The sequence below is a fragment of the Protopterus annectens genome, chromosome 6.part0 (assembly GCF_019279795.1).
Source record: "Protopterus annectens isolate FY-2018-M chromosome 6.part0, PAN1.0, whole genome shotgun sequence".
Classification (NCBI taxonomy): domain Eukaryota; kingdom Metazoa; phylum Chordata; order Ceratodontiformes; family Protopteridae; genus Protopterus; species Protopterus annectens.
In genome coordinates, this window is record NC_056737.1 from 1,325,640,647 (window position 1) to 1,325,657,769 (window position 17,123).

At 39.0% G+C, this 17,123-nt stretch overlaps 1 protein-coding gene across 1 annotated transcript in view; it reads right to left on the reverse strand.

The window, feature by feature from the left end:
- The window catches only part of CACNB4 (calcium voltage-gated channel auxiliary subunit beta 4), a 509,529-nt gene that overhangs the window by 471,000 nt on the left and 21,406 nt on the right, over positions 1-17,123 (reverse strand). The window contains exon 3 of the mRNA XM_044073655.1: positions 9,191-9,313. Within this exon, the coding sequence (XP_043929590.1) occupies positions 9,191-9,313 (123 nt within the window). The remainder of the gene's footprint in view (positions 1-9,190; positions 9,314-17,123) is intronic.

Consider the following 17,123-nt stretch of genomic DNA (forward strand, 5'->3'; position numbering starts at 1 on the left):
TTGGAGTCTGCAACATTTACAGTGTGGGTTCTGTCAGTGAGTCAGTTGGCAACCCATCTTGTGACATAGGAATTTATACCTAGTTAAGTGAGTTTAGCTATAATTCCAGAATGGGGGATGGTGCTGAAAGCCTTGGCAAGGTCAAAATAGGCTGTGTGAACCACCTTACCCTCATCTATGGCTTTGGTGACTGCCTCAAAGAAGTTGATCCGGTTCAGAAGGCATGATTTGCGTTTCACAAACCCGAACTGGGTGGGGTCCAGAGTTTGGAGGTTACCATTGTCTTCGTTTATGAGTTCCATGATGATATGCTTCATGGCCTTGCAGACCAGGCTTGTCACCCTAGTGCTGTCATGCAGTGTCATTTCCTTGCACTGTTCATCTTCTCCTTACCTCTGTTTACTCCTTACCTCCTTATGGAAAAATATCCTGCCTCCCCTCACTTTAAGTATATCCCCTCCCCCTCACCCCTTCCATTTAACTATATACACTGTACAACATGTTGCTTCCAGGGATGGAGATCTATTTTCTCCCTTGGCACTCCTGATGTGCCCTCCTCTGGCCATTACTATGGTCACTGTTTACTGCTTGGAGATAAACTCTCAACATGGTCTCCTTCGCATCTGTGATTCAGCATCATTCATCTACAATTAGTGCACCATTTATTTATCCCTAGAATAGACTACAGAAATGTTTTTGTTCTCTTCATTTTCTCCACACACTCTCCTTTCTTAGTTTTTAATTTCACATAGGATAGCTACTATTGAGCTCCTCCCTCCCCTTCATCTGCCTTTGTCTTTTACTTCTAAGTTACACACAGTTTTAGGCTAACATTTTATTTACCTTAATAATCCTGTATAATCAAACACTAGTCCTAACATCCATTGTACATTTCACTATGCATAATTTCTCCCTAAACCTTACTGATGTAGCAGTCCTTTCCACTTCTGCATTGCAATGTGTATTTCAAGACCATATTCTGCCATTTCAGTCATTATCACTTTGTCTCAGATCACATGTCCTGGCCCTCAGTGCCACCAGCAGATTAGAAATGCTTTGCAAAGGGACTCAGGGGTCATGAGAATGACCAAGGAAAGCATGCAACAAAATGTGCCTGCAAGTAAATTAGCTTAGTCAAGCCGAACCTCCTGCTGGGTGATGGCTGCTGTTTCTGGCACTCACGTATGCAAGCACCAGGAGTAGAAAAGAACAAATGGACCAGTCAGGGACATGCTGGATGGTTAAGGTGGGGCAGAGGGTTAAAGAAGAATGACTTAAAATAATGAATTAATGAAAAATCAGCAAAACATTCATGTGAAGAATTTCATAACTCAAGTTATGCATAAATCAGCAAATGGTCTTTCTCTTACAAAATCATATAGACCATTTTCATTTCTAAATTCAAATCACAAGCTATGTACTGCCATTCTTACTAAGATAATGTCTATTATTTCACCGAAGAAACTGCAGGTAACCCGTGGAGATCAGGATGATATAAAACGATTTTCCTATTAGAAAAGGCAAACAGATAGCGAATGAGATTAGTACTGCTCATCATGGAAGATGAAAAATGTATTTGATGGCTTAACCTGTCTTTGAGTACACAAGCATTATTTTATCTTGCAATTTAAATTAATAGCAACAATTTTAGCATCTATAAACAAACAAGTTCAAACTGAAATTCCAAATAGGCAGAGTTCTGTTTGCCCTTTAATTACAATCTCTTGCCTAGGTAATTAGGCAGTCAGTGACTGATGGAAATACATCAGCTGAGACATAGCAAACTTTCACTGTATTCAATTTATTTAAGAAATTATCTGGACTTTCTTCCATATCATACAGTCACCTGCAAAGAGTCTGGGGATATTTTGGGATAGAAAATAAATTGAAATAAGACAGTAAAAATTAGTATTAATTATCAATCTGAAAAATTCAATATCAATTAAAATGCAATCATAACAGCTTTACATACTCTTGTGGTCATATTTCTCCTAACATTCATGAACTGTCAATAATAATTATGAAGTAATTACTCAACAAACCAAGGATCAATTTAAAAGTAGAATATTCTCAGGCTAAGTATCCCACAGAGACTATAGCTAGCTGCAAAGTCTAAGTCAAAGTCAAACTACATTTGAATCACTAGTTCTGTATATGTATCTGTTTGTGTGTGTGTGTGTGTGTGTGTGTGTGTGTGTGTGTGTGTGTGTGTGTGTGTGTGTGTGTTTGTGTGCGTGCGCTTGTGTGCGCGTCTGTGTGCGCATGTGTGTGTGCATGTGTGTGCGTGTGTGTGTGTTTGTGTGCATGTGTGTGTGTGTTTGTGTGCATGTGTGTGTGTGTTTGTGTGCATGTGTGTGTGTGTTTGTGTGCGTGTGTGTGCGCACGTGCGCATGTGTGTGTGCGCACATAATAATGGAATCATAGGAAACAGAAGGCCATGCATGTCTTGCCAGTAACCACCTTCAGGCTCTACCAGCATTTCAAAGGAGGGCAAGGCCTTTAAGTTGTAGAGTATATTTTCCGATACCAATCAATTTTTCTGAGCTATAGCTGAAGGCCAGCATGGAGTGACACTGCTTGACATGCAAGGGGCACCTATTCCACAGCAAGGGGTGGCACTAATCTCTTGTTCTAGAGTTAGTTAATAAAGTGACAATACTAGATAATAGGGTCCTTGAGAACGCAAAAAACAAGGCAAAGTTTTCCCCTGAAGAGCCTGTATGACACAGAATACAGGAATAGTGATTCCAGCCATTACTGACAACTAACATTTTTGAACACCGAGATCCATTTTTGTTAGAAGCCTCTGCATTTTTTTTAGTTTTTTGATGTGTCTAGTGAGATACATGCCAAATTGTGCATTTTATTCTATAATGAGTCTAACCAGGGCAGAATACAGGGGAACATCAATTTCCTTGGTTTGAGATGAGATGCCCTTTGTAATTAATTATGAGATACAGAAGGATTTCTGAATATAGTTGCAATCTGGTGAGTGAAGGAAAGGGAACCATAGTTCCAGGTGCCTAACTCTCTGATCACATACTAATTGGAGAGTGGGGTGCCATTGTTACAGCAGGTGGTAGGAATTTCTTGTTTTCCAAAGGAAATGTTACTTATTATTTACTTTGAGACCTTTTTGGTGTATGTTAGTTCGATCTGAAGGGTATTAGTATCATTGGTTTATTTAACTACTATACCCAGCTTACAATCATCAGTGAACTTAGAGATCCAGAAATCCTTGTAGTCAGTGTATGGGTTAGAGAAATAAATGCCAAAAAAGGAGGTTTCCTGGTATGGAACCCTGGTGAATGCCACTCACCATCTCTTCTCTAACCGAGGAGGCATCACTGATCCTGACAACATATGTTCTGTCCTTGTGCCAGTTTGCAATGCATCTTATCACAAAGGGATCATTATTTATGGCTATTAACTTATGACACCTTCATGTGGTATGGTGTCAGATGTCTTTGCCAGATCCGCACAGACAGCATGAATAGAAAGAGAGAGAGAGACGCACACAAGATTTAGTAGGCATGTTGTAGGTCAAGTCTGATCAAATTTTAAAGTTCTGGTTCATGAGGTCAGTGATTATGCATTTAATGGCTTTACATACAAGACTGATAAGGCTAATGGGTCTATAGTTTCCCGTTAGTGGTAGGGCTACCATTATGGAGGGGTATCCTCACTATAGAGCATGATGACTTAGGAACATAACCTGTGGCAACACTTAGATTGAACAACTTAACAGAGGGGATCAGCAAGAGCCTGCTGGACCCTGTTTATTAAACAACCCAGCAAATTCCAACTATTCGCCATCTCATATCACCTACTTAGAGGCGATCTCTGCTTGACTTACAAAGCCATGTCTGACCCAGTTCTGTTAGAAATGCTACATCTAAAGAAATCCCAATCCTTTCACACCACATGCTCCAGAGACTTGAACCTCATTACCACAATCAACAGAACATGCTGGAGGGACAGGTTCATAACCCAGAGACTGCCCATGCTATGGAATTGACTTCCCATACATGTCAAACAGAGCACCTCACTGGCCCTCTTCAAGATAAATCTTGATGAGTGGATGGGAAATAGAAAATTCACTCTGGGAATCGCTCCAGGGGCTCTACTTGACAGAGGCACTGGGAACTAAGGTCAGGTGGCATGATGCCAGGGTAATCCTATGGGCTAGGCTTATAAAGGCTCCAGGGCCTTTAGCCTAGTACACACCTATGAACCTATGAACTCTCAGGATTGACCGAAGAAGCGTTTTTCAGTCTTGGAGTCTTCTTTAAGATGATCCTTTCATGTGGTAAGGGGGGGGGGAGTGTCTCAGGAATGTTTTGAATGGGGATGATAGGTTCAGTGGAGAAATTTGCAACAAACATATTTGCTTGTATGTTGGCAATATCTTTAAGATTGCAACTGGAGGTGCTATTATAGATAAGTTTGGAACAGCAATATGAATTATTCCTTGGTTTTCTAACATAGCCAAAGAAGGACTTATCCTTAGCCTCAGAAACTATGCTATGATCATGTGATGCTCTGCTGGTGTTTATAGCTGTTTCCAGTTTCTTGGTAAGGCATTATATATTCTCTTTGTGAAGGGAGGTTCTGGTCTTATTTGATAACTAAGAGTCTTCCTTCAGTGGTATAATGTGTTAATATTTACTGATTACCAGGTTGATTTGATGTTGAATTTGCAACTTTAGTTTTGGTGGGGAACTGCTCCGTCAGTTCTTCTTCTCCTTTTGGTTCTTCCCATTAGGGGTCACCACAGCAGAACATCGGTCCGCAGAACAAGTAACAGTGGAATTTATGGTGTCGAGTTGCCAGCCCAGTACCCAACTCTCTATAGAAGGCACACACATGCACACACTCACACCTAGGGCCAATTTAGAGTGTCCAGTCTACCTGCAGCATGTCTTGGGAAGGTGAGAGAAAACCGGAGCACCCAGAGGAAACCCATGCAAACACAGGGAGGACATGCAGACTCTGCATAGAAGGCACCCCAGCCAAGAATCGAAACAGCGAACCTCTTACTATAAGGTGACAGTGCTAACTGCTGCACCACTGTGCTGCCTGGGGAACTGCTCTGTCAATATTTTTATCTAAATGAGGATAATTATCCTTGTTATAGGTGGTTGATTATCATATATCTACTATGGGCTTAACATGAGTGAATTTTGAGATTTTGTTTTACAATTGTAAAAGGTTTGCTTTTTTGAAGTCTCAAGAAAAGTGGTATTGGTTAATGGGTGTGGATGTTCTGATAGTAGAGGTGAACATTTTGTGGTCTGACTTAAAAAAGTGAGGAGCCAACCAGGGTAGGGAACATACCAGTGCTGAATTTGTGAGAACTCGGACCAATATATTTCTTCTTTGTTTGTCCTCTGCTGTCTAGTCTTAGTGTGCTGTGTTGGTAGGAAGATAGAACGACTACAAAATGTTTGGCAAGACAGCCTCAAAGTGATGTGACACCCACTGCATTTCTTTAGGCAGTCCTTGTTTATAAAGTGATCGCTGTTTATCATTGTATTTCTGCTGTGTCTACAGTTTATTTATGGTGATGGCCACTAAGAGAGCCAGCTTCTCTACTGTTTCCATTCACTAGGCTTAGTGACAGAGACTGACGTAGGGAATGAACCTGCAATATGAAATAAACTGGAGGTGGTACTGACAGACCATATGTCACTTTTGTCATGTACAGGACTTTGCTGTGATTCAGGGCTCTGGTTCTGGCAGCTGGCTTTACTAGAGCTGAGCTGAGTTTCTGTCAGAGAAGGATAGTAAATCCGCCTGGTCAGGAGCAAAGGGTTATTGCAAAACAAAAGTAGTAAAGAAACAGCACCTTGTGATTGTTACCCAAAAGATGCTGGAATAAAGCAGAAGCTATGTTGTTCTTGTATCTTTCGGCTTTTATTGGTTAGGGGTCGCCACACTGGAACTCCGGTCCGCTAATGATTGGCAGTAGATTTTTACATACTGAGTTGCCAGCCCTGACGTACAACCTTCAACGAAGGTACGCCCATTCACGCATGTCTCCACACAGAAGACGCTTTAGCAGAGAATCGAACAGGACAACGTCTTATTGTGAGGCAACAACGCTACCGCAGCACCACCACCGTGGGAATAAAGGAGAAGCTATAAAAGGATTTATTAACAGACAAGACTTTTTGGCACCCACAGAACTATGTTATCTAGTTTCATGAGATGCCGAAAGAGAAACTAAAGGCATGTTTTTCAGGAAGGCATGGAAGCTAAAAGCCATACATTGTTACTGACCTCCATCTTACAGACCAGAATATGACTGCCTTAGCTTGTATACTGGCATACTGTACACATATAGGCAAGTCATTTAACAAGACCACTGTTCCTGTGCTGCTTCTAAAACAGAGGCATCCGAACTCCTGAATTTTATTTGTTTAGAAATGAAATGTAATTATTTAGTTCAGTCTAATAGTATTAACATACTTACTTTCAGACAGGAGCTGAAAGCTTTTCCTGCCCCTGCTCTTGAAAATATATAGCTAAAACGCTCAATAATACATGAAAGTATGCACTGTAACATGAAAGGAGGCACATACTGTTACTAGTTTTCAGTACTGTGAGCTTGAGTTTTAATGCAATCGTATAATTACTTCACACATAAGGGGATGTGTACAAGAGATTTATACAAAATTTTCAGCAAAGAACACGCTGTCTTGCAGTTCCTGTCTCATCATCATAGCCAACATTTATATGCAAACTAGTTGCAAGTTCACTGCAATCCTGCAAACTACTGACACACTTAGTCTATGGTGCAGTCTACTTCTCCAGGCACAAAACATTTGCAGCTTTTACAATATTCTGATTTCAAAGCTTCCACAAAAGTTAGCTCTTCTGAGAAGTTTGCAAGTAGGACAGTTATCATTTTTTTTTCAGAATCTGATATTTTTGCGGCTATAAACCCTTAAACCAAGTCAACATTTAGAAATTACAAGTATTATTTTTGCATCAGATATCATTTTGACCACCATATGATGGTAACAGTAACAAGTCAGTGCAAAAGTATTGGAAAAGTACTTTGTGAATAGAGGTAGCATACCTGAATTTATTTTCTGCAGATTTGTACAACATTTTACATCTTTACTAGCATAATAGCAGCAACCAGAATTTATTCTTTCTTACAAATATGTCCTCTTGTTACTATATGAGTTGATTACCTGCCATGCCGTGGCATGTCTCTTATTGCCACAGGAGTATGTATTAGGAAGAGATTACTTGCCGTGCCATGTCATGTCTCTTATTACTATAGGAGTAGATTACCTGCCATCCCATGCCATGTCTCTTATTACTGTATGAGTTGATTACCTGCTGTGCCATGGCATATCTCTTATTACTATAGAAGTAGATTATCTGCTGTGCCTTGCAGCATCTCTTATTACTATACAAGTAGATTAACTGCTGTGCCACATCTCTTATTACCGTAGGAGTAGATTACCTGTTGTGCCATGCCACATCTCTTATTACTATAGAAGTAGATTACCTGCCATGCCATGCCATGTTTATTACTATAGGAGTAGATTACCTGCCATGCCGAGCCATGTCTCTCATTACTAAAGGAGTTGATTACCTCCCGTGCCATGCCACATCTCTTATTACTATAGGAGTAATTTACCGGCCATGCCATGCCATGTTTATTACTATAGGAGTAGACTGCTGTGCTGAGCCATGTCACTTATTACTAAAGGAGTTTATTACCTCCCATGCCATGCCATATCTATTATTACTATAGGAGTAGATTACCTGCTGTATCACATCTTATTACTATAGGAGTAGATTACCTAGTGTGCTGTGCCACATCTCTTATTACTATAGGAGTAGATTACCTGCTGTGCCATGCCACATTTCTTATTACTATAGGAGTAGATTACCTGCAGTGCCATGCCACATCTCTTATTACTATAGGAGTAGATTACCTGCCGTGTCATGTTTCTTACTACTGGAGTAGATTACCTGCTGTGCTGTGCCACATCTCTTATTACTATAGGAGTAGATTACCTGCTGTGCCACATTTCTTATTACTATAGGAGTAGACTACCTGGTGTACTGTGCCACATCTCTTATTACTATAGGAGTAGATTACCTACTGTGCCATGCCACATTTCTTATTACTATAGGAGTAGATTACCTGCAGTGCCATGCCACATCTCTTATTACTATAGGAGTAGATTACCTGCCATGTCATGTTTCTTACTATTGGAGTAGATTACCTGCTGTGCTGTGCCACATCTCTTATTACTATAGGAGTAGATTACCTGCTGTGCCACATTTCTTATTACTATAGGAGTAGATTACCTGGTGTACTGTGCCACATCTCTTATTACTATAGGAGTAGATTACCTGCTGTGCCATGCCACATTTCTTATTACTATAGGAGTAGATTACCTGCAGTGCCATGCCACATCTCTTATTACTATAGGAGTAGATTACCTGCTGTGTCATGTTTCTTACTATTGGAGTAGATTATCTGCTGTGCTGTGCCACATCTCTTATTACTATAGGAGGAGATTACCTGCTGTGCCACATTTCTTATTACTATAGGAGTAGATTAGCTGGTGTACTGTGCCACATCTCTTATTACTATAGGAGTAGATTACCTACTGTGCCATGCCATGTTTCTTATTACTATAGGAGTAGATTACCTGTCATGCCACATCTCTTATTACTATAGGAGTAGATTCCCTGGTGTGCTGTGCCACATCTCTTGTTACTATAGGAGTAGATTACCTGCAATGTCATGTTTCTTACTACAGGAGTAGATTACCTGCTGTGCCGTGCCATATTTCTTACTACAGGAGTAGAGTACTTACTGTGGCGTGCCACATCTCTTATTATTATTATAGGCATAGATTCCCTGGTGTGCTGTGCCACATCTCTTGTTACTATAAGAGTAGATTACCTGCAATGTCATGTTTCTTACTACAGGAGTAGAGTACTTACTGTGCCATGCCACATCTCTTATCAGACACAGCTGTGCAGTTTGATTGCAGCCTCCTAATCTGTAATGCTAGCATACACTGCATAGTATGCCACAGGCTGTAGTTTTATTATAGTGCCCTCGAATGGTACCTCAATAAAATGAGAAGTTTGCTCTCTTAAGATTAGTCAAGTAAGAAACTGATAAACATCTTGTACACCTTCAGCTTACCTCTTTAATGTGCAGAAAGTCCTTAGCATCAAATGAGATGGCAGTACCAGGAACTGGGACGTCTTCATCTAGGGCCCCACAGTAACTCACATTTGTCTTGACAGCAAATGCTACGGGTTTGGCCTAAAAAGAAAGACAATAAAAGTATTTCTTGCACAAAATGTAGACGTCACTGTAGTTCTGGCTAATAAAATGTTTTATAGGGAAACAAAAGGAGAAGTGTTGCAATACTACAGTAGTGTACACGTAAAGTTGAAAAATTCAGTACTATTAGTACAGGTAACACTAATGTGACACAAACAATTCAAGTAATACAGAATTACTACAAAGCATATGTATTAATAAATCATGTAAAAAAACAAGAGGATCACACAGTGTTCTTTCAGAGCACAGTTTGTTCCACAAACACTGAACAGGAAAAATGGAACTGCCATATCTTAAAACTGAAGTTTATTATAAAATAATCAAAATAAAATTAGTATGAAATTGGTTAAGCACTTTCATCCCTTAAACATACAGCAGAATTTCTTCAGAACCACATTACTGTTAAAAATGTTAAATTAAATACCCTTACAATTAGATTATATGTTGAATTCTACCAATCATAAAAAACTATTTACAATAATCAAATATGTTATAAACAATGGACAAAACAAAGCACATAGTTTTGAGCTAACATATATCATCCTGTGAAACTTCTTAATATTTGTTAAATTTTCTTTGCTCTCAGTTTTGAAACAAGAACAATAGATACTTGGTCATTGAGGCCAAGATCTTGGGAGGCACCCAAATGAAGTTGACAAATAAGTTCATGGTATCCAATTTGCGTTCCCAGGAGCCACATCTTGAATTACAAGGAACTAGTTCCAATAACCCAAATAAAAATGTGGAATTTTCACATTCCAACATAGGTTTAAAAACTACGTTGTTGATATTACTTTTTAATAAAGCATACAGATGCTCATAAATTCTTTATCTTAAATGTCTGTCAGTATTTCCAGCATAAAATTTAGACTTCTTATGTGACCCAAATGCGTAATTTTAAGCAATCACAGAACAATTAATCAGATATTCCAGAAAAACATGCCAGTTTACTAAATAAATTACAAGACTGCCATATAGCTGGGCTCCAGAAGCTGTAAACGCCATTTCACAGTCTCTTTCTTTATTTTAATTACTACAGAAAGTAACATTTTCATTTCTCTGAAAAATGAGAAACTGAATATTATCCAGTTTCCTACTCACGCCACCAGATTGTTTTAGTTTTTTACACTGGTGGATCCTACCTCTGACTGGACACAAAGTTGTGTCCTCTGAGGTGGAAGTCAGTCAGTGCGGACTCTGCTCTACTTCCTCCGTCTCTTCATCATGGTTGGGACCAGCCCCCTTCCTTACAAAACTTTCAGCTGTCACACAAGGTTGCTTTCTGTCTTCCTATCGGGACTCCCTATCTAAGTGGGAGAAGGGAAACATCATATCACTCTAGTCCTTATCAAGCTTCTACTGAGTCATACCTTAAAATGAGAAAAATTCTTCTGTATTATTACTTTGTACCTCATCCAGGCAACTAGCCCTAAACAGAAATTGTCAGTAGGGTAGTCTCTCCAGTTCCTGTGCAGAAGTATTACACTCATGTAGTTTTCTCTGTTCCTGTGCAGATGTATTACACTCATATTCTGTCTGTAATAAATCAGGTTCCTGCAATTCATCTCACTGAGTTTGGTGTTAATATACTGCCTGAAATTCCAGTAAGAATTGCACAGCAACGAGAACAGCAGGGAAAAGAAAGCAAAGAGGACCATCATCTCATCCAAGAAGACCATGATCTTGACCAAAGATCTGCTTGATTTAATAGAGCAGACACATCAAGATATATGAGAGAAAAAGGCTACGGAAGGTAAATAAGACCCAAAGTGTTGGAAGACTAATAAAACAGATGAACACAGTAATTAGGATAATTACGAGAGATTCATGTGATGTAGTAAAAATAAACAGAATTATACTGCTATACAGATAAATTAATAACAGATAAAATGCTATCATAAAAAACATAAAGTAAAGTTGTGTAAGTAAACTTACCATAACAGCACATGTTCAAATGATCACTCCTGCAGCAGTCTAAGCTAAATCTGTCATACCCTGCACATGATACAAAATGCTGTCCAGATTCCAAAGCTTCAGGCACCTTCCATGCACCCAAACAATCAGTTAGCTCAAGCTGAGCTGTCTAATTAACTGGTGTAGGTGCCAAGCCCTTCAGAGCTCTTATGTCAACTGAGAGAGGAAGACCAAGGCTTGAGGGGACATTGTTAGGAAAAGAAAAATACATGTCAACATCCCGGCAAAGAAAACACACCGAAAAACAACAGATGGAGCAGCTACTGCAGCAGTGATTATTTGAACATGGACTGGTACAGTAAGTTTACTTATACAACTCTACTATGTTCTTCATATTGCTGACTAAAGGTTTGAGCAAGCAGATGGTGCCCTGAAGCTTTGGAAGCTGGCCAGCTGTTATATCCTAGGCAGTAGTGATTAATATGAAGAATATCAAAGGAAAGCAACTAAGGTAAGAATTATAATTACTAGAACAATACAGGAAAGGGAATAGATCATCACAAATTCTAGGAATGATGGATGTGATAAAAGCAATATACAACACTGAAAGAGATCAGGACTTATCTTACACCATTTCCAATAATAAACTAAAATTTCAGCAGAAGCAGAAAAAATGTAAACGGAATACAGAAAAATACAAAGGAAAGGTACAAAACAAGCAATTCACTGATGACCCAAACACATTATAGAGAAATGGGAAAGAAAACATCGGAAGTAATAACATTACCAACAAAAGAAGAAGAAATCAATACTTTTTGGTGAACTGGGAAAGAAAACAACGGTAATAGTAGCACCGTCAAATATAGCAGAAATCAATACTTTTGTCAAATATCTTAGGAGAGCCTGTTGAACTAATAACAATGTCAACTGAGTTAAACACAGTGCAGTACAAACTGCCAGCACAGACGTGCAATGCAATGATGTAATCTTTAGAGGAATTAAGAGAAAATTATGGATGCCTCCTTAGTAGAAATCCCCATGTCCAGATACAGTACTCAGCTTCTGGCTAAAAGTATTAACGTCTTTGCACAATGATTTATTATTCAGTAAACATTATTTATATGGGTGTTCTGAGCAGACACAAACTTGACTAACAGCAGAAAAAACATAGTCCTCCTTAACCCGAACCTGCATGCCATGTTAAGAACTATAGGCCAATACCTTGCCTTCTCACGATATATTAATTGTATACTGGAATAGATGCAGACATAGTTTATAATCACTCAGAAAAAAAAACAGTTATGGCAATAGAACACAAGGATGCTAGAAAAAGAAATCACTTATTATTTAAGAAATGCATGACAAGGGGTTGTCAAAATGGCACAGTCTAATTACAACATGATCAGATTACAAAAAGCATTTGGTAGCATTCCACATTCATGGATTATGAAAGGCTTGCAAATGTATAAAATACTCCCAACAGTGACAAATTACATAGTGGCCCCCTGTGAAACAGTGACAAACCACTTTAAAACTGAGCAGACCTCCCAACCATACCGATTTACTCGGTTTTTACCGAGTTTTGGGGTCCAAATGAAGGGGTGCCACGATTCCCGAGTGGCACTCCTTCAATTCTGATTTTTTTCTTAATGTTTTTTCCCATTTTCAAATTTCGGCACTTTCAGAGCTGACATCATCATGTGTGTGATGACGTCAGCTCTGTCAGGGCTATTAGCCAGTCAGAATTGAGCTTCCGGCTGCAAATGCGAGCGAGCAGGAAATCGGCTTTCACAGCATCTGCAGCACTCATTGAATAATAGCTGGGAAAGCTTTACAGCATGGAAATCGGCACTCGTTTATCAACAGCACTGTTGACATTTGGGACTTAATAACAGCCATGATTCAGTGAAAGCTTTACAGCACTCGTTTGTTCAGCAGCATGCATTTCGGACTTAACTCATTTTGGTTGAATAACAGCACTGTTTGGCATTTGGAACTAGCCATGAAAGCTTTACAATACTTGTTTGTGCATTTGAGACTTAACTTGTTTCATTAACAGGGAAATCCTAACATCAGCTCTGGGACTCAGGTAAGTGTGTGTGTGTGTGTGTGTGTGTGTGTGTGTGTGTGTGTGTGGTGTATCCCAGATATGATCCAGCTTGTTCAAAGTGGATAATCACATGGTGAGTGAGTCAGTGAGAGGATAAATAAATGAAGTCTGACTAGCCTTGATGCAGCATGTCTGCAATGTGCTAATCTAGCCATCATATCTTTAAAGTAGAAGTGATGACCACTGATGCAGTTTAAATCAAAACTTTTTCCCACTTCACCAAAACCAGCTTCTCAGCTTAACTTGTGCAGGCAATAATCAGCTTTCTGACTGGAAAATTAAGCTAGCCCTCAATTTCCCATATATACAGAAAAATAATGGTCTCCTCTGTAGGTATTAGATGCTGCAGTAGTTGCTTCTCTTACCTTGGAAGCATGCTCAGGACAAATGCAAATTTGTATCAAATGTAGAGTTGCCAGTTAATAGATCTTTAGGTTAATCCCTCTTCCTGACTGTGCAGGCCTCTACAGACGTGCTAAGCTGTTCTCTGTTCCTCTGCACTGCTATTTTGGGTACAGTTGCATTGCCCTTCCTCACCCTGCTCAATGCCCATTGCAAAGAAAAAGACAGAAAAAAGGTACTTGATTGGGGGAGTGGGAGATCACTTCCATGTGAAAACCTGTGGTCTCTGCACACCACTCAAACACTGTAATCAGATCTTGGAGTTATTGTATAGAAGAATAAACTATTTTTGCAGTGACCACCCTCAAAGATTAATTCACAGCTTTACTTATAGTCACACTATGTAAGAATACTTTCAAATGGCCACTAATATTTCTTCCAAAATTAAGACATCATAATAGTTTGTATACCTTTACTTATCTGAGCCCTAATACTTCTTAAAAACAAACCATTGCATGCACTGGATGTCCTTTATAATATACCTGGTGGCTAGAGGTACTCAGGCTAAAACCCTGTACCATGGGTAAAGGGTAAAAGAGCCTAATGTCCCTAGCCACCACCACTTGTGAAATTTTTGTTCTGTTCCTCATAAACTCTGTGGTTTCAGGATGTTTGAGACAAATCACTGAAGGTTGAATTTATTGATTAATGACAGGCATTTGAATTTCAGACTTCATATTCTTCAGAAAATAAATGGTAACAAAAACCTTTTATTCTAACAATTTTCTAAGTCTATAAGATCAGTATTTGAAAACTGTACCTAATTTGGGGCAAGTTTCAGTCTTCCTGTCTTTTGGGAAACAAGCTGTTGATTTGGCATAGTGGTATGTTGCTCTGACTGTAGTACACAGAGTCCTGTGTTCAAGATTTGCCAGTGAAATGCATGGTAGTAACACAACATTTTATTCTAGCAACTTTCCAAAATTATACAAGCAATGTTTAAAATGTATCTCTGGTTTTTGGCCTTTTGTTCCCCCCCAAAAAAAACTTAAATTGAAAATAAGTGTAAGAAGCTGTGCAAGATGCCTATGCCTTACACTACTGTCATTCTATTTTTATATGTATGTGTGTGTGTGTGTGTGTGTGTGTGTGTGTGTGTGTGTGTGTGTGTGTGTGTGTGTGTGTGTGCGTGTGTGTGTGTGTGTGTGTGTGTGTGTGTGGTGTATCCCAGATATGATCCAGCTTGTTCAAAGTGGATAATCACATGGTGAGTGAGTCAGTGAGAGGATAAATAAATGAAGTCTGACTAGCCTTGATGCAGCATGTCTGCAATGTGCTAATCTAGCCATCATATCTTTAAAGTAGAAGTGATGACCACTGATGCAGTTTAAATCAAAACTTTTTCCCACTTCACCAAAACCAGCTTATCACCAACAGCTTAACTTGTGCAGGCAATAATCAGCTTTCTGACTGGAAAATTAAGCTAGCCCTCAATTTCCCATATATATATATAAAAAGAATGGTCTCCTCTGTAGGTATTAGATGCTGCAGTAGTTGCTTCTCTTACCTTGGAAGCATGCTCAAGACAAATGCAAATTTGTATCAAATGTAGAGTTGCCAGTTAATAGATCTTTAGGTTAATCCCTCTTCCTGACTGTGCAGGCCTCTACAGACATGCTAAGCTGTTCTCTGTTCCTCTGCGCTGCTATTTTGGGTACAGCTGCACTGCCCTTCCTCACCCTGCTCAATGCCCATTGCAAAGAAAAAGACAGAAAAAAGGTACTTGATTGGGGGAGTGGGAGATCACTTCCATGTGAAAACCTGTGGTCTCTGCACACCACTCAAACACTGTAATCAGATCTTGGAGTTATTGTATAGAAGAAGAAATTATTTTTGCAGTGACCACCCTCAAAGATTAAATCACAGCTTTACTTATAGCCACACTATGTAAGAATACTTTCAAATGGCCACTAATATTTCTTCCAAAATTAAGACATCATAATAGTTTGTATACCTTTACTTATCTGAGCCCTAATACTTCTTAAAAACAAACCATTGCATGCACTGGATGTCCTTTATAATATACCTGGTGGCTAGAGGTACTCAGGCTAAAACCCTGTACCATGGGTAAAGGGTAAAAAGAGCCTAATGTCCCTAGCCACCACCACTTGTGAAATTTTTGTTCTGTTCCTCATAAACTCTGTGGTTTCAGGATGTTTGAGACAAATCACTGAAGGTTGAATTTATTGATTAATGACAGGCATTTGAATTTCAGACTTCATATTCTTCAGAAAATAAATGGTAACAAAAACCTTTTATTCTAACAATTTTCTAAGTCTATAAGATCAGTATTTGAAAACTGTACCTAATTTGGGGCAAGTTTCAGTCTTCCTGTCTTTTGGGAAACAAGCTGTTGATTTGGCATAATGGTATGTTGCTCTGACTGTAGTACACAGAGTCCTGTGTTCAAGATTTGCCAGTGAAATGCATAGTAGTAACACAACATTTTATTCTAGCAACTTTCCAAAATTATACAAGCAATGTTTAAAATGTGTCTCTGGTTTTTGGCCTTTTGTCCCCCCCAAAAAAAACTTAAATTGAAAATAAGTGTAAGAAGCTGTGCAAGATGCCTATGCCTTACACTACTGTCATTCTATTTTTATATGTATGTGTGTGTGTGTGTGTGTGTGTGTGTGTGTGTGTGTGTGTGTGTGTGTGTGTGTGTGTGTGTGTGTGTGTGTGTGGAAATAGACTTTTATGATGGACATGTTCTGAACTGGGCAGTTTTGTCATTACTGTTTCATGCATTTTATTTCATTGCCTACTGAAAATGTTCAAACAATAAATGTAAAATGTGCTCTGTCTAACAAGTGTGCTGTATTATACAATGTATATAATTTACTAAAGTCAGGAAGGTGTATCAAAGAACACATGTATGTTTCTTGTTTTGTGTGCAAGGGGCCAGTGATTTGAAAACAACCCAAAGGTATTCTTTATCCACCACTGGCCAGATGCATTTTTTTTGGTTGTGGTGTAGGTTTCAATGCTATTCTAATGAATGTGAGTTTCAAGGGCAGAGAAGTTTTAATGCCAAGTCTATTTTCATTGTGAGACAGTATTGCTTTGTTTAACAGATGTCTATCGGTGTTTGTGCATTGTGCTGTAAAGTGTAAAAATAAAATCCAAATAATCATTGTAGAAGTAAAGCAGTATGCCCACATTAATGTATATGGTAAATGGGGCAAAATAGCCAGGTAATGGGACATTGGAATGACTGCAGGGGGACTCTGGTGCCATATTTTGGTTGTCTGTTCTTTAGTCTGCACGAAAGTTGGTGTCCCACAATTCCACTGGAGTGGGTGGGGTTACATAATTATGTATGCAAATTTTATGTTAAACAGCGTACAGATTTGTACCTATTTT